The sequence below is a fragment of the Pseudorca crassidens genome, chromosome 10, assembly GCF_039906515.1.
Source record: "Pseudorca crassidens isolate mPseCra1 chromosome 10, mPseCra1.hap1, whole genome shotgun sequence".
Classification (NCBI taxonomy): Eukaryota; Metazoa; Chordata; class Mammalia; order Artiodactyla; family Delphinidae; genus Pseudorca; species Pseudorca crassidens.
In genome coordinates, this window is record NC_090305.1 from 154,621 (window position 1) to 171,979 (window position 17,359).

Below are 17,359 nucleotides of genomic sequence, written 5' to 3' on the forward strand. Positions count from 1 at the left end.
GAGCCGTAGAACATTCCCACGTTGCATTTACAGACGTTTTCCTTGATCTATCCTTACTTCTCACTGTGTGGTGATAACTTCACTCCCCCTGTGTTCTTGCTTCTGGCTTGGGTTCAGACTTTCCATGAATTCACTGGTCAGCCGCTTTGTCCCAGATGCACACTCTGCCCTTCCCTGGCCTCCCCCATGGGCCAAGAGGAGCCATGAGCCTGCTGGGAAAATATTTCATTTCATTTTCTCTTTCTCTGCACTTAGGGCTTTACCAGCAACAGTAATACCAGGGGAGTCAACCAGTCAGATTTTTTGAGTTTTAAGTTTGAACTGAGGCTGACTGGTATAGAAATTTAAATATTTACGGGCTTTTTTTTCTCCTTGAAAACAAAAATGTAATTTCTCTGCCTGGCAATGGCCAGTTCTCCAGCCTTCCTGGATCTTGTTTTGTAATTTTATATGGAAGGAACTACAGAAACTGGGATTGAGCAATTTGCTTTCTATTTCCAGCCCCTGAATCTGTAGCTTATTCTCCTAGTCTGGAAAATGGAGTTAAAAGTTTACTGGCGCAACTCTGTCCTCTCCTTATAATTAAAATATTTAAGTGCATGTAAAGTGTGCATCTTACATGATTTTTGGTAAGTTGCCTCCTTGATTTTGCTAAGTTCAGACCTCTGTCCTTGCCAGCGCTCTGCCCCGGGGTCTCTTCTGGCAGCCGCTCTCCTTTAACACCAGCCCCAGAGCCACTGGCCCTGAACAGAAAACTTCCCAGAGCAGAAAGGGGTAAAGCTTGATCTCTCAGGCCTCACTCATCATGGTTTTCCATCTTTCTCTTCCTTGCTTGGCCCCCTCCCACCTGACTCACGTTGTCTACTTGTTCATTCGTTTGTTGAAGAAACATTTACTTAAGTATCTACCAGTCAATGGAGAACCACTCAAGTTTAGAGAAAACATATTCACAAATACGATGCAGGCAGCAGTTAGAGGTCATAAACTAGATGTCTATGGGCCATGCTTAGCCTACAGATGTTTTATTTATCACAGTATTTAAGGTTTTAAAAAAATACAGTTGACAGTATTTGAAAATTGGGCTGTTTCCCATAAAACCCAGATGTTGGAACTGGGGATCCTGGCCTGCATCTCTGCATCATCACCTTGGCCAGGCATGGGGCGGAGGCTAAAGACAGAGAAACCTCCATCCTTGAAGGTCTTTCTTGCTGAGGTGTCGAATTCTGATAGCTACTTGGAGCCCTAAGGAGATTTTAGTGTGTTGAAGGAGGCTTGAGGAATCCTTTGGAGGGACCAGTCCAGAGGTAGGGAGGACTCTAAGAGCTGTTGCAGTAGGTCAGGCAGGAGCTGAGCAAAGGCACTGCACCAGGGCCCAGAGGCGCAGACTAACTGGGGATCTGTGGAGGAGTGGAAGCTAGTGCTGACTGAGGCAGGCGTGGTGTCCAGAGGAGGGAGGCGTCTCCTGTTGGCTCCTGGAGTGCCAGCGGGGCTGCCCTTGTAGGTGGGTGGGGCTTTGCTAGTCTGTGACTTGCTTGAAGGTCTGTGCAGTTCATTTGCATTTGTGCGTTTTTCTGGGTTGAACGGCCAACATCAGGGTCCCTGGTTGTAAGCAACAGAATCCAAATGTGACTCCTTTAGGTAGAATAGGTCAGAAGGCTGGGAAGTCTGGAGAACCAGATTTAGGCTACCTGCCAGGAGCAGATCCTAGAACTGGTCTGGTGAGAGCATTTCTGCGGCTGCCCCAAGATGCTACTGCTGCTGCCAGTGGGTCCTGCGTGTTCCACCTGCCCTACTGCAAGAGAGGATGCTCTGAGTTGTCTCTGGCTTCGTCTGGAGGAGCCGTGGAGATGTGTTGCACTTATGTCCCATGTCCCTGCTGTAGCAGGAAGGCAAATGGGAGTGGGGATCTTATGTAGGAAGAGCTGGGCTCTGCTTCCCACTAAGACTCCAGAGTGGGGATGGGGATTCTCCAAACACAGGAAAGGGCTTCAGAGGCTAGGAAACCAATAAAATAACTGTCAATTACAGGGTTTATAATTTTCAAACATACCCATGGGATGAGGGACCCCAAAGAGTGAGCATCTCTTCCCTGTTTAGAGAGAGTATTGGGAGCAGAGCAGGTGATGTTCCAAGGTGGAACCAGGAGGGGATATTGGGAAAATAGGGGTTATCTGGCCTGACTGCAGATTGAAGAGAAGTGGGGAATCCTTTAGAGGTAGGAAGCCACGTTGAAATTCTCAGCTCATTTTCAGTTTTGGCCTTCATTTTCTTGGGAAAGGGTTTGCCAACAAACATTTTGACCTAGAAAATGACCCAATGAGAATATGGCTTTCAGAAATTAATTTGATGAGACAGAGAAGTTCAGTGGCTACTGCTGTAGCCTGTGAGGTTCTGCACTGGGACCCTTGGCCTCACAACCAAGGGACAAGGGCTGTGATGGGACTTGGTAACTCACTGAGAGCTACCAAGGGGAGGGGTAGCTGGGAGGGGGCTCCACGTTTTTCATTCTGGGTGACGGGGAGAAGGTGACACCGTGAGGGGACAGGCGGGATCAATAGTGGGGGTGGGAGGATAATGGGGTGCAGGGTCTGGAAGACGCCCTGGAGGTGAGTTCCAAAGGATGGATTCAAGGAACATACAATCAGTTCGAGAGCAGTAGAGCCCAGAGTTGAGCTAACCTCATGCCCCTGTTTTATTTTATTTGAAAATAATATGAAATATATTCACTTATGTTTAGTAGAGAAGGTAGTAGAAGTACAAAGAAGAAAAGCAAAAATGGGCCATAATCTTTTCCCCAAATAACCCCACTTGACTTTCTGGAAAAACTAAATTGAAGTAATGCATGTGCACGATACGTGAAAGTGCCAACGGAAATCTAGAAGTGGTCTTTCCAGACCTCCCAGCCCCCAGTGTCCCCTGCCAGAGGTGAGCACAATAAGGAAAGCATTCCTTTATATTTATCATGATCTTTCCCAGATACAGTAGATAAAAATACTTCTCTCTAACAGCCACACACACCTAGCATCTCAGTGGCACTTAACCTAGAGCCTGAACACTGGCAGCGGCTGCCCCTCCTCTGCCCCTTCCATCTCGCCTCCTTCACGCTTGCTCCCAGGAGGGACGGGCCTTCCTTCTCAGGGCTGGCTGTCTCCACCGCCCCCTGCCTGTCCTGCCTCTCTCCCAGCCCGCTTCTTTTGGACATCAGGGCCCCTGAGTGTCATCGCCTCCTGAAGGTCCTCGGGGACCCCAGAGTGGTCAAGGCGCCTCTTCCCTCCCTAGGCAAGCAACTCAGCAAGGGAATTGGGACACCAGCAGGGCCATGTCTCTCGGTCACACTGTATCCCGAGTGCCCAGAGGGTACCCGTGTGTGACAGGAACTCAGGAAACCATTCAGCCACTCTGATGCATTCTGCAACTTTGGGGAAGCAAACGTGCTCCGTGATTGTGTTCTGGTCCATTGTAACTGTCAGCTGTATGAATTGGGAGACTGCTGTGGTCAGTGTTAGGAAAGAAAAATAATTTTGACACATTGGAAATGGCAAGGATGATTCTATTCAAGACCATTACAAGTGGGAGATGGAGCTCCACTCCCACTGCAACCGGGGCAGGTGAGGGAGTGGGTGGAAATCACTGATGGAGCTTGATCAGAGCCAAGGGTGGAGGAAGAGGGGCTTGACTGATACCAAGAGCGGGTGGGCGCTTGACACCTGGCTCTGCAGGGTTCTTGGCTAAATCTGGCCAAGGACCAGCCAGGTGGAGAAGACTCGAAGTTCGGTCAGGGAGGAAGTCTGTGTCCCCATCAGTCAAAGGAGCTGGGTGATGATTTTGCCCTTGAGTATCTAATGAAGATAGGAGAGACCCTAGAGAAGCGCAGATGACACGTGAAAAAGCTCTGTGCAGGCAAGAGCTGCCAGAGAGCATCAGTTCGAGGCGTCTCCCAGGTGAACTTGCATTGTTCTTACGTTGTTTTAAAACAGGAATGGTGAACTGTTTACTCCACCCTTCCTCCCAGGAGAATCCCAAAGACTGATTATGTTTCAAGAAAGACCTGTCAAGTGTTTTAGTTCCTTGGCAGTTTTCCATTTCCTGGTTCCAGGGCTAACCCTGCCCGCCTCAGTGCCGTGACTCTCTCAGTCCCCTGGGGCACTCTCCAAGCCAGTTTTGCCTCCCCGGGTATTGAGTCAGCCAGAGTGACCACATGTCTCCATGACGACGATGTCACTTCTGGATTTTGCCTTTTGTCCTAGATTATTAATAGTACCTCTTTTCACTCTCACAAGTGTCCTATTTTGGTCGATTAGTTCTTTGGTCCCCCATGACAGACGCTGACCCTGGACCCAGTACTGCTGTGTCCCAGTAGATCCCCACAGTGACTTTTTCGCAGGCAGCTGGTTGTCAGGAAGATGCTTGAAGGAATCCAAGCACGTGAAGGACGTTACTACCTGCTGCTTTCAGCTTTCTTAGTGGAAGTGGAAAAAAACAACAGAGAGTGTGAAGCAGATGGGGCTGAGAGGTGTGTGTGGCAGTGGTGCTGATGAGGGTGTCGCCGGGGCACCAGGGGTTGCACTGAAGTGTCCCCAAGGCCAGTGTGCTGTATGCACTTGGAAATCATATGCGTGGTGTAGCTTCCAAAGCAGTGTCCATGTTTGGATTTCAGAGGTTCCATACAGAGTATTGGCAGGACAGGAATTGGCTCCGTGTTTTGCAAAGTGGGGGTGCTTTAAGGTGAGAACTACAGTCACCCGTTTCCGTCTCAGGTCTACTGAATCATTCTGTGTGGAGCCTGGGGCTGGGGGCTTCCCAGAAACCTGAAGCTTTAATAGATGCCGCTGGCTCTGGTGGATAGGCGGGCTTGAGAGCCACTGCCTTAGAAGTAGACGTTTTGCAGCAAGTGTGTGTTCTTATTAACGCGCCGTTTAGACAGTTCTTTCATTCATTTAGCACCTCTTTATTGAATGGTAATCACGGGCCAAGCCCTGGGCCGGGGGCTGGGTGTGCAGCCCAGCAGAGGGGACAGGCCTCCACCTAGTAACGTCCATGACAGCATCACTGCAAGGGGAAGACGGTGGGCGCTGAAGCAGGGCTCAGGACAGGCCTCCCCAGGGCATGGGTCGGAGCTGGGGCCTGAAGGATAGGGAGAGCGGGAGTAGAGCTGCTGCCTGGCTGCGGAACAGCATGTGCGAAGTCTCAGACTGCAGAGGGTGGGTTTGCTGGAGCTGAGAGACGAGTGGGAGAGGGGGAAGCGGGGGGCGGGCAGGCAGGACGGGTGGAGGGGATGCTGGCAGCGCTTGGTGTGGGGCTGGACTCAGAAAGCCGGCGAGCACTGGCGAGCCCTGGAGACAAGGGTGCTTGTCGTCCATGCTGTCCACCTGGGAAGGTGCTGGGAGGTGGGTGTGGTGGGCACAGGCCTGGGCTGCGCTCCCACCTCCTGGAGGGCCCCGCCTCGTGCCAGATGCCGTCAGCCGCGGGCCTGTAACACTCGCGTCTGGTCTGTGTCTCCCCCTAGATCCTGCCTGGCCTGTATATCGGCAGCTTCAAAGGTGAGTTCTCCTTTTTTATTATTGTGGTAAAATATGTAAACTGTTAAATAGGCCATTTTAACCTCTTTTGAAGCGTGCAGGTCAGTGGCATTAAGTCCATTCACACCGTCGTGCAGCCGTCACCACCATCCGTCCACAGAACTCCCATTTTCCCAACTGAATCTGTCTCCATTGGACACTAACTCCCCATCCCCCACCCCAGCCCCTGGAAACCACACCCCTCCTTTCTGTCTATGAATCTGATGGCTCTGGGGACCTCGTGTGAGTGGAGTCATGCCGTATTAGTCCTTTTGTGACTGACTTATTTCACTGGGCATAACACGGTTGATTCACTTCTGTAGCCTGCGTCAGAATTTCCTTCCTGTTTAGGCTGAACAACGTTCCAGTGTGTGGATGGACCACACTGTGTTTGTCCATCACCTGTGGACGGACACTTGGACGCCCCTGCTAGTGGTGAGTTCACTGTTTTAAAGATTACCTTTAGGCTCTCACGCATGATGGAGTCCAGGTGTAGACGTCAGATCATCCAGAGTCTGCTCTGGACGTGACCACCACTGTGCTCTGGTCCTTGTACCCCGACACCTTGGCCAATGGCTGGCAGAGTGGCGTGGAGCCCTGCAGATTCCACCTTGACCTCTGACTTTTTTAACTCTGCACGCTTGCTGGAGCTCTGTTATCAAAAGAGGATGGCTAAAAGGCACATTTAGCAGCCATGTAACTTGTTTGTCATCTTTATCACTCTTATTTTCTAGTTATTAATAAATTTTCAGAAACCCATTTTTTAAATTACCTGGGGAAAACAAGTGGCAGTTTCATCTCTAGCAGATTATTCTTATCCTGTGTTGACTTTTCTGCTCACACACGTCTCTGCAGCTTGTTGAATGTTTGTTGATATGCTGTCTGCTACTGACCTTTTATTTTTAGCTCGTTTGTCTCAAAATGCTCTGTAGATGCAAAGGTGAGTAGCAACCCACGGAGCAAAGTGCGTGCGGAGGGGAGGGGCTGGTCCCCACCTTGTGAGGCGTTTGAGTGTGTGTGATGGGGAGCCCGGTCTCCCTCACGCTGGAGATGGACTGTGCGTCATCCATGGACTTGGCCCAGGACGTGTGCAGAAACAAGCCTCCTGTTTTGGTGGCGAGGGCCCTCCTCACCACGCCTCGCTCCCCAGACAAACAAGAACACACTCCTGTCTGTTTTCTGGTTGCTTAAATCTGTGAGCTCAGGTTCACATCGATTGTTAAAACAGTCTCAATGACTTCTCTGCATGATGTTCATTTCTTTTTCCCCCTGGGCTCCGAGGGCAGCTAACCGGCCTCAAAGAGAATTCAGCACAGTGAGCTGACAGCTGCTAATTGCTGCTAGAACATGTTAAAAATAGTCCTGGAGTTCCTAAATTAGTAAGCTCTGTAGTTCTGAAAAAGCAGCAGTGCTTTGTGGCAGGTAGGGGAGTGGTGCTAGAATGCATGAACATCTTTATGGTTATTTAGTGAATTATTATTAACGCTTTCATGGGGAGAGGGTAATGTCTTTGTTTTTGAAAACAACAGAATTTAAGATAAATTCTTGGAAGTAGAATTGCTGGGTGAATATTTTTACAAATCAGAAATTGTAATAAATACCAACCAAATTCAATACTCCTGCCAACAGTTTCCATCACGCTCACAGATGGTGCCAGGCTGCTGCTTGCCAGACCTCGGTTTGAGCAGCAAAGGACTAAGTTCTCCAAAGATTTCGTGCTCGGGGAGAGCTTGTGCACGTGCATGTGGGCTAGCTGATGACCCCACGGCCGACCTTCCAGCTGCATTCACACCGTTACCACGGTGCCCATGGCTCTAGACAGCCATCCACCAATAACATGTAGTCCTGAAGAATGTCATCATTCCAATAGCGTTGGCTGAGCACTCATGCACGTAAATGGGTGGACAGAGCCTGTGCTTATGGGAAAGAGTAATCCGAAGGTGGCGTATGCATGCGGACGGATGGCGCTGCAAGAGAGTAGAAAGGAGCGCAGAGCAGAAGGGGCACGAGCGTCCCCAGGAGTCACTTCTGTTTTCTCTGGGGCCCAACAGTCAGTTTTCTCATCTGTGGTATCAAGGGTGGTTGTATTCGAAAACAATTTTATCCCCACACCACCTTTTTTGTTGTTGTTTATCTTAACCTGTGTTACAAAAGCATATTTATGGGGTGATGAAAATACTCTAAAGTTAGATTGTGGTGATGGTTAAACAATTCTGAATATACTAAAACCCATTGCATTGTACGCTTTAAAAGGGTGAATTTTATGGTATGTGAATTATCTCCGTAACACTGTTTTTTAAAAAAGGAAAACACGTATATTTAAACAGTCTTTAAAATTCAAGTCCTGGGTGGAGTCAGAATCTGGAAGAGCCTGGCCTGGAGTGCCTTGCGGGGAGACCCCGCCCAGCTGCTCCGAACGCCTCGCTGCCCCGCCTTGTCTGGGCGCCAGCAGCTCCAGCTTGACCTTGTTTCACCGCCTGTCTAAAATGCACGTACTGGTGGGGACTGGAAAACCACACCTCGGTGAACACGTGGGGTCTGCCTGCCTGTGGGACCCTAAATAATTTGAGTTCCCGCCGAATTCAAAACTCACTGAAGCCCCGGCTTGGCGTAGCTGGCGGAGGGTCTGCCGGGCCGGGTCCTCTGTGATGGACGTGGAGGCGCTTGGGGTTGCTGCGGCAGTTAAGAGAGTTTTAAAGTAAAACCGACGTTTTAAAATTACTTTTAAAGATCATTCTCTTGACTCTAAAAATGTTACATGCTGATTGCAAAATGTTTAGAATGGTGTTTCTTAGTTTCTGCTTAATCACCAAGGCTTATTAGAAATGCAGATTCCCAGCCCTGCCATAGACCTTGAACTAAGTTGGAGCCCAGGAGTCTGCCTTTCTAAAAGAAACCCAGGTAATTCATAGGCATGTTAAACTTCTACAACCACCTGTGTTGAATACACACAAAAAAACTATAAAGAAAAAAAAATTAAAACACTTGTAATTCCACCTCTTCAAGATTATCACCGTTTGGGCTAATTTCTTAGAGCAGTTTTCCCCCACTGTGTGTGTTTGTCTTTATGTGTTTTAACAAATTGAGTTTATATTGTATTTGTAGTTTGGTACCTGCTCCCCCTCTCCCCCGCTAATACCGTATCCTGAGCATTTTCCCATGTCATTAATATTCTCCAGAAACATCATAATTAAACATTTGATCTTCAGTCCATTTTACCCTCTACCATTTTCAGAGGCTTGCCCCAGGCCAGAACAGGGGCAGAGGGGAAGCGGACCTGCTTGGCTCTTGCTGGGCCCTGTTTTGTAGATTAGCAGAGGTTCCAACTTGAGGGGATTTATCCCAACTTTCTTCTACACGTATGATCACTGGAAGGGAATGTAATTTTGGTGTCTCCTTAGTGTCATATGCAGATAATTTAATAGCCAACTTATAACTTATGGACTATTTTGTTTGGAATTTCCAGAAAATGTTCCATTTTTAGTTTTGCCATAAAGTGAATGTAGATGTTATAAACCACAGTCTTATCTGCATCTGGAGCCATTCCCTGGTGTTTGACATTAGGGTTGATAAGTCTGGCAGATTCCTATATCTTATATAGTAAGTTGCTTTTTTGTATTTAATTTTAACTTAGATTACTAATCATTAAGAGGTAGTTAAAAAATATTTGAAACATCTTTCCTATTACATGTTTCACGTAAAATACTAACCTAAGGGTCTACAGCTTAACAAGTGTCAACTACAAAGTGACTCCCTCTAAACAGTAACACTCATGATTATAAAGTTTATTAATCTAAATATATTTCAAGTTTTATATGACTACTTTTTAACAGAAGATGTGCCAATCAGAAATAAACTTAGTTATCTGCAGAATACCTAAAAGCAATAATCCTAGATTGCCTAAGTCTAGATTATTCTGGTCTAGTCAGTTATGAATTTTTAAGAGAGAAACATGCAAGTCATTTTGTGTTCTTTTGCCGGCTAAACTTAAGGAGTACTTCACTTGCAGAAAACATTAAAATGTCCTCCTCTTTCTTCTGTGACAGATGCCAGAGATGCAGAGCAGTTGAGCAAGAACCAGGTGACACACATTCTGTCTGTGCACGACAGCGCCAGGCCAGCACTGGAGGTGAGAGAACTGAGGTGCACGCCTGTCTGCACTGTGCTCCTGGGTCCAGGGGGCACTGACGAAGCAGCCATGTTCTCTGCAGCACTGCTGTGCCCCTGTGTCACCGGCCGTGTTAATCTTGCACTCAGGCCACGTCTGTGCCTGGTCCGTGGCGTGGCGGGAGGACGCCTTCTCTTCCTGATCGTCCTTCTGTTACGCTGCTAGCTACTTGGCTCTCTTGGCTGAATGCCAGAGGACAAGCTGATGCTGCGTTTCCCTTTGGACCTTAAGGACATTTAAAACCTGTTTTAGTTCCTTTCAAAATTATCTCCCGTTTTAGAATCCAGAAGAATTCGGGCTGCTCATTTCCTGATTTTTTCGCTCAATTATTTGCTAGGAAATAAAGGCAATGGAGGGTAAATTGTCCCTGGAGATTTTCCGGGGCTTCTCTGCGCAGACTGTCAGTGCAGAAGCTGTTGTTGTGTTTTAGGTTTTAGAGTAAACAGGGTGTGTCTGCCTTCACACTAATTCCAAAAGCATCTTCAATTTTACCCTAATGGACGGTTTGAGCTGTTGGCTGGGAGCAAAATATATTTCTGTTTATTAGCCTTGACAGAGCCCAAACTACCTCTTTGTAGAAAATAATGCGAGTGTGGTTGTGATGTGTTTTTCTATTTTAGGGTTGGGTATTGGAGAGGGAGGTGTGGCTTGTTCTGAAAGAAATAATCCTAGTTCAATCAGTTTACACTTAAATTCATATTATGCGAGAGTAGGTAATATATTTTTATTTCAAATTTATCTATTTTACTTGTCCATTACAGCTGCCAGATTTCAGTCAGTTTCAAATAAATGAGGATATAGAGTAATAAGTGATTCTACTGACATCACCGTACAGAGGACGGTGGGATGTGAACAAACCTCTGTTCCTTTCTCCAGATTTTTGAGCTTGCACTTCCCTTTGTTGTTTTAGCTCATGGGTTTTGTTAAGGTGCTATAACTTGTGCTGCAGCGTGATTTTATTGGAAACAACAGCAACAAAACATCATTTTTCTGGAGACTAACATTTCCCTAGAAAATAGCTACTCCATTTTTCATATATCAACAGTAGTTTATATTAAACATATAGCCAAGCTATGGCCTAGATGATAAGTTAAACGTAAACTGGTCATGGTTTACTTCCTCTTAAATCACAAGATGAGGCTTGAGGTTTCCTTTATTTTAATAAATTGCATAGATGTCCTCCCCACCCTCGCCCTCTAGGCTGCCTCGCACCCTTGTGCCCTGGTCGGCACAACACGTTGTCAGGTAGGAACACGGCCCCAGAATCCGTCCACACTGTGCCTTCCGTCAGATACCAGATCTTCAGGCTCACAGAACGTCCTCCTTGCGGGAGTTCTGTGAGCCTTGCTGCCCTGCCCGACACTGGAGGTGCTTCTCTGATGGACGAGATCAGGTTTGCTTATCCTCTGAACCCTGGGGTGATGTGGTCAGTGGAGGGAAACAGGTCCGAGCCTCCAGGTACCAGATCTACTGCCTTTTCCCCACGGGACTGCTCTTATTTGGCGACATCCTGTTTCAGCCTTTGGGTGCTTTTATTACCTCTCTTGATAGTGAGTACTTTCCTGTGATTTCATTTTATTAAGGGTTAGACCTTCGTTTTATAGCATGACATACTTTAACGTTGCCCCTCTTACTTTATTCATTTTTAACTTCACAAGTAATTCATGAATATATTCTTAGTTTAAAAATTAAAACGATAAATTCTCTGATTGCACAGGTGGGGAAAACTGAGGCGTCAAAAGTTATCTGATCGGGCGTGCTTGCCTTGAGTGGTTGGGGTCGAGGACGCTCTCCAGGGCCCCAGAAGCTCCGGACCTTTGTGTAGCCCTCTGCCTGATGCATGAAGGCAGTTGTCTCTCTTAAGTTTCAAACTCAGGTCCAGAAGCCATAATTTCACCCAGCCTGAGATGAGTCAGGGAAGTTACTTGTTTGCAGTCGGTAGGGAATTAATGGATAGATTTTATGTTTCAGCAGCTCCATGTTTTGCTGGCCCTGATCCTTGGATGGAAGTAGGGCAGGAATGAGGTGAGAGGGCAGGTGGTTTCAGGGCCCTGATAAAGGGTGGAGGGATAAGAGATAGGAGAGAAGGGAGCTGGCACCTCGTGCCCTTTCTGAGATCTTCAAAGCCATGCATGTTTATAGAACAGGCCCTAACCTTCTCTGGGCAGCCCTGGGCTGGGCTGGGCTGGGCTGGGCTGGAAGTGGGGAGGTAGTTACTATCCAAAATAGAAAGGTTTCAGTCCTGTCACATCCATGCAGGGGTTCTGTGAGCCTTGCTGCCCTGCACGGCACCGTAGGTGCTTCTCTGGTGGATGAGATCAGGTTTGCTTATCCTCTGAACGCTGTGGCAAGGTGGTCAGTGGAGGGAAAGCGGTCCAGGGCTCCAATTACTATCTTCTCTCCCAGGCCAGAGATTTTCCCAGAATGTTTCACTGCCTTGGTCCTCTTCTAGCATGACTGATGCTTCTGACTTTGCTAGCAGTACTAGTAGATATTGGCACATCAGCTTTGGAAAGGTTGTACCATTAGTACCCCCACTGGCAGTATATCAAAATACCTATTTCCCCAAACCATCACCAGCACAGAGTTTTGCTCTTCTTTACTTTTAATTAGCAGTATTTTTGTTTTGTTTTATTTTCTGTGAATGCCTTCCTCACACCGTCGAGTCCCCTGTCCAGACAATTCTTCCATTTGAAGGCAGGGAGCAGATGGTTTACTCTTGAGCTCCTGCCGCAGGCAGGGCCCTGGGACGGGTGCTAGAGATAAAGTGATGCCAGTGTCTGCCATGGTGAAGCCCTCAGTGAAAAAACAAAATACACACGGTAACTCTTTTATACATGTTACTAATAATTACCATCAGGCTCAGGGCAGGAACCGCTCAGAGAACAAGGGTCCTCCTTTACCACGTCAGTCTGGAGGCATTTGCGGTGCTGGGCTTTTGGCTGGGCCTTTGGAGACAACTGGGGATTTAGAAAATTTGGTTGGTACCGGTCTGGCTGGTAGAGTACCAGGATATGCCTTCTGGTGGGGCCCTGACTCCACGGAATCACATCGGTCCTGCTCATCCCCCATGGATCCTGGGGACCCAGCCTGGAGGATAGCAGTGTCCTGGTTCCTTTGTAGCATAACCAGACCTGGCGGCCTGCCCCCGTCACCTGCTAGCAGATGGCGGAGCCAGGGGAGAAATCATTGCCATGTAGATGAATTTCAAGTAGGAATTAAGCCGAAATCTGTAATCATGACATCTAAGGGGAAAAAATCCCTTCCTCCGATTCCACATTGAGGACTGGGTGGGGCAGTGGCCTGCGTTTGCTGAAAGTGTTTCTTTATTTGTGGGCTGTGTTTTCAGTGCCTACTGGTTGCTCCAGATTTGAGGGATGGTGAAAACTCCTGTCACAAAGACAGTGCTTTTTCAATCAGAAACCCCGTGTTGTTTGTAGGTGCTGAGGAAGTAATATTGAGCAATGAAAGGTTTCTCCCTTCCTCTGAAAAAAGAACCAGAAGTCTATCTTTCTGATGTAAAAATTTCAGAGTTTGTTTCATCTTTCATGTTGGGTATTTAACCAGAGCACCTGCAGGAAACAACTATTTTTCACTATTAACAAAAATGCTTTAAAAAGTATTCTCATTCCTTCTCTGGGCTAATAACAGAAACAATTTAATGTTTAAGTGATTTACATTTTAGGATTAAATAGAAAACAAATCATTTATATACATATATTCAAATCAGGGCGTTGCATGCATGATGCCACAAGGATTTTCTGAGCTTGAGTTCGGCTTGCGTATTCTTCCCATTTTAAGTTGTGACTTTCGTATTTTGAACCATTTAAGCGTTTGTTTCTGTTTTCAAGAATAGGATGTTTTCATAGGCCAGCATTTACTCCTGGTGATTCTGTTTTATATTTCCTTTAACACAAAAGACATCTTCTTGAGTTATCCAGACTCAGGATTTAATTTTGTTAGTTTTCTGTGTAGTTGACCACTTCTCCTGGTTCTGCCACTTACTGTTATTTATGTGTCTGTACATATAGGTGTGGATCTCCAAGAGATGCCCAGTCTGCTTGGACAGTGGTGCTGAGAGCCTGAGGGGCTCCTGTAGGGACCTCGTTCCCCTGCTGCATTTCTGTCTGGTGACCCACCCCGTTTCTCACCCTCAAAATTTTTGTTGGCTTCCTAAATGTAAAACAAGCCCAGTCCAAGGTGTGAAATGGCATTTGAAGTTTGAGAAACTGTGCTTCTGTGTCCACTTCTTTCTTCCACCCTTCTTTTGCCCACCCAAGTCCTACCCTCCCTCAGACCTTGGCCCAGCTCCTTTTCTGAGAAGGACACTCCCAGTGACCTCCAACCTCAGGAATTCTTCTCTTTTTCCTATAATACTTATAGTTTGCACTCTTTGTCGGGCCCTGAATTGTGAGTGCTCTGTGACAGACCCTGCAGGCCGTCAAATGGCCGTCTGACCTCCGTCTGATGGCCTAGCTCCTCAGCTGGCCTCAGGCCACTGCGGGCAGTGGATTTCTGCCGCGTTGGACTTCCTGGTCTCCCCAGCACTCGGCCTGGATCTGGTTCTGCAGATGCTGACACACTCAGAGCCGAGTGCATTTAAGCTCCACTCCCAAGTGAGAAGCCATGTCTTCGGTCGTTTGTGGCTGACTTCAGGGTGTGAAAGAAGAGCAGTGTCAAGAATGGTATATTGACCACCAGTGATCTGTGAGGCCAGAGGTCTGTTAATGCAGCGTCGCCTCACTGCCCTCCCCCCACTGTCAGGAAGCCTGGGCAGGCGCAGATGTTCTGCCATACACAGCTGGAGTGGCCTCCAGTTCAGAATTCCCTCTTGCTAAGTTCCTGCAACCACGTGACTCTTCTGTGACTCTCTGGCTGACCTCTCAGCGGTGCTTCATCTGCCTTTGGTCTGCGTTGGAAGCCTGGTCCTACAAGGAAAGCACAGTCTAAGACACGGACAGTGGACGACCAATTAAAAGAAGACTGGCCGCAGCCAGGGCAGCTCGAGGTTGGGAAGGTTGGCTGAGACATCCTCTCGGATCTCGGGAGCTTGTGGCCGGATCATGAAAGGCTGGGAGGACTTTCCAGGCACCGGGGCCGTGTTCTGACTCATCAGGGAGACCTTGGTTACCTTGTCCTCCTCTGGAGGCTTCGTAGGCAGACCCAGCTCTGCCTTTCTGCCTACCTGGTGACCATGTCAGCTCAGCTCTTAGGACTCTGAGGCCCCTCCTGTCCATGACCTTCAAGTCACAGGGGCTATTGGCCACATTTCCCCTGGCACGAGGAAGAGAATTGCTGAAAGCCACATGCCTTGTCCTGTACACACAGGTGTAGGCAGGGAGGTTCACTGCAGGTCTGTTTGTAATGCAAAAAATTGGAGCCAACCCACATAGCCGGCAGAAGGGTACCTGTCAGCGGTGATACACCTGTGTGAAAGAGACACTGCAGCAGTTCCAACAGAAGAGGAAGGCTTACATGTGTGCACTGGAAAAGGTTGATTGCTAAGCAAAAGAAGCAAGTTGTAGAATAATATACACAATATGATCCCCTTTGTGTAAAATTGCATATCAATAATGTATCCCTGTATGTACATAAATAAGTGTGTAAGTGTACAGATAGGGGCTCGCAAGGGCCGTATCAGACTCCTGGGAATGGTAAAGAGCAGTAGGATAGGAGAAGAGGGTGGAGAGGGTGAGTTTCACTTTTTTCTCTATTTATTTTCCACAGTGGGAGTATCTTCATAGTATCATTTTGAAGGAAGAGAGGTAGGGAAGGAAGGTAAGCAGGTGGCCACACTTGGTGTCTGGAGTGGTGACAGGTAGATTGCACTTGGGTGTCCAGGCTTGGCTGGAATGGGTTCTGTGTTTGGTACCAATGTTTCCCATGGATTCACATGTGAACGTGTGGCCTCAGACACACTGCATGCTTGTCATCCTCCTGGGTCAGTGGATGCAAAGCATCTCGTTTAGTCATCTTAATCTTCAAAGGGAGAAGAAAGCCCATGACACACCTCTCAACTGTGCACATTTTATTTTCAATATCAGTTACGTTGTACTTCTACTTGAACGTTTCAGTTAAATGAGTTTATATCCTTTTTTAGGATTCACAGATCCCCTAGTGATACAGCTTGAAGCACTGGGCAGGGTTTCCTGGTCAGATTGGTCGGTGTGGATGAGTTCTGTTACTCTACTGGCATTACAGAAACCACCACACTATCATAATTGCTGATGAGGTCCAGGGCCTTTGAAAGCAAATCGTTGTTCGACCTGGGATCGTTCTCAGGCTGACAGTTGTTTCCATCTCTCCGGTGAAGTCTCTGAGTATCGGCGGCACCTCCTGGGCCAAAAGTTTGCAGCTTTCATGTGTTGAGGCAAATTTCTTTGAAGCCAACCCCAGACTTAAATAGAAATGACTCAAATAGAAATGATTATGGTAGGTATCGAAAACTGTCTAGTAATCGCTCTTTCTCGAATCCAGCCGTGTCTGAGTTCCCCGTGTGTGGGCCGTCAAGCGCGAAGAAGGCGGCTCCCCTGGCTGCTGGCCTTCTGTGACAAATGGAATTCTGAAGCCAGAATTCCAGCGCAGATGAGCCAGAGGGGCTGAAACTGCCGAGGCCTGCGTTGGTTCCAGGCAGGAAAGCAGTGCTTCTTGTCTGTGAGTGAAAGAGGTGTGTTAACTTCCCTTTGCCCAGCTCCCTGGAGCTCCTGGTGCGGGCGCGCTCTCTAGTTCTCACACTTACTGACCAGCCTCCACCACGTAACTGAAGACTTTTGCAAAACACTCTTCTTCCTAGACTTTTCCTCTCAGTCAGGTTCCAGTTTCTTGAGCATCTCCTGCTGAGCTTCCATCTCCTCTCTCTTCCGCAGACGCCCCTGTGCGGTCACGTCCTGTGCATGGGCGCCAAGCGCTGCTTCTGGAGGGGACTCTCCTAGCTCAGACCCCTCCCAGAGTCCTCAACAGGGAGTGTGCTAGTGGCAGGGTCTGCCAGGATTTCCAAACCGAGGTCTCAGGAGAGGCACGTGGCACGTGGTCTCTCCCCTCTGCTCCAGCTGGAATGGCAGTATGCACTGACACACTGCGGCAGGATTGCCCGTAAGTGCTGGATGGTAGTTGGTCTGTTTATACAACGTCCTCATGCCCACGCACTGGGGGTTGGGGAAGACTTTGTGAAGAGGAGTGTTGAGGCAGCCTTGCAGGACTGGTATGTCCGCTTCAGTGGGGAGGTGTGTCTCACGTAGGACCAGCCCTTCCAGGCTGGTCAGGAAGGGGGAAATAAGGACACGTGTGGATGTCGTCTGGTTGCAGAGTGGAGAGGGTGGTCAGCGTGGGGGGTGAGGGGGGTGCCACGTTCAGTTCTCCTTTTGGCTAAATTGGGAGTTACTCCTTCAGATTCAGCAAATGTTAATTGAGCACCTACCTTGTAGCAGGGATTGGGGATAAAATGCAAAGAGGAGTACGCTGTGGCCCCACACTAAGAAGAGACAGGCAAGAAATCCTTAAACGGTGCGGAGCTGCGAGTGCACGTCAGAGCTGAGGGGCCCGGGGCACCGTCCCCGCTGGGTCAGCCAGGCCTCGCCACAGAGCGGGCAGTGTGGACTGACCCTCCAGGATAGGGGGGTCTGCTGGGGAGCGG

At 48.2% G+C, this 17,359-nt stretch overlaps 1 protein-coding gene across 13 annotated transcripts in view; it reads left to right on the forward strand.

Annotated features, from left to right (window-relative positions):
* Nucleotides 1-17,359, forward strand: part of DUSP22 (dual specificity phosphatase 22) — a 71,984-nt gene that overhangs the window by 7,254 nt on the left and 47,371 nt on the right. For 10 of the 13 annotated variants that reach the window (XR_010946542.1, XR_010946544.1, XR_010946545.1 and 7 more), the window contains exons 2-3: nt 5,507-5,540; nt 9,605-9,687. Coding sequence is in view for 6 of the 13 variants with exons in the window: in XM_067751825.1 (XP_067607926.1) it covers nt 5,507-5,540; nt 9,605-9,687 (117 nt within the window). In the remaining 7 variants the exon portion in view is untranslated. Of the gene's footprint in view, nt 1-5,506; nt 5,541-5,909; nt 5,994-9,604; nt 9,688-17,359 lie in introns of all 13 variants that reach the window. The other 3 variants (XR_010946548.1, XR_010946546.1, XR_010946547.1) reach the window with 1 other exon arrangement.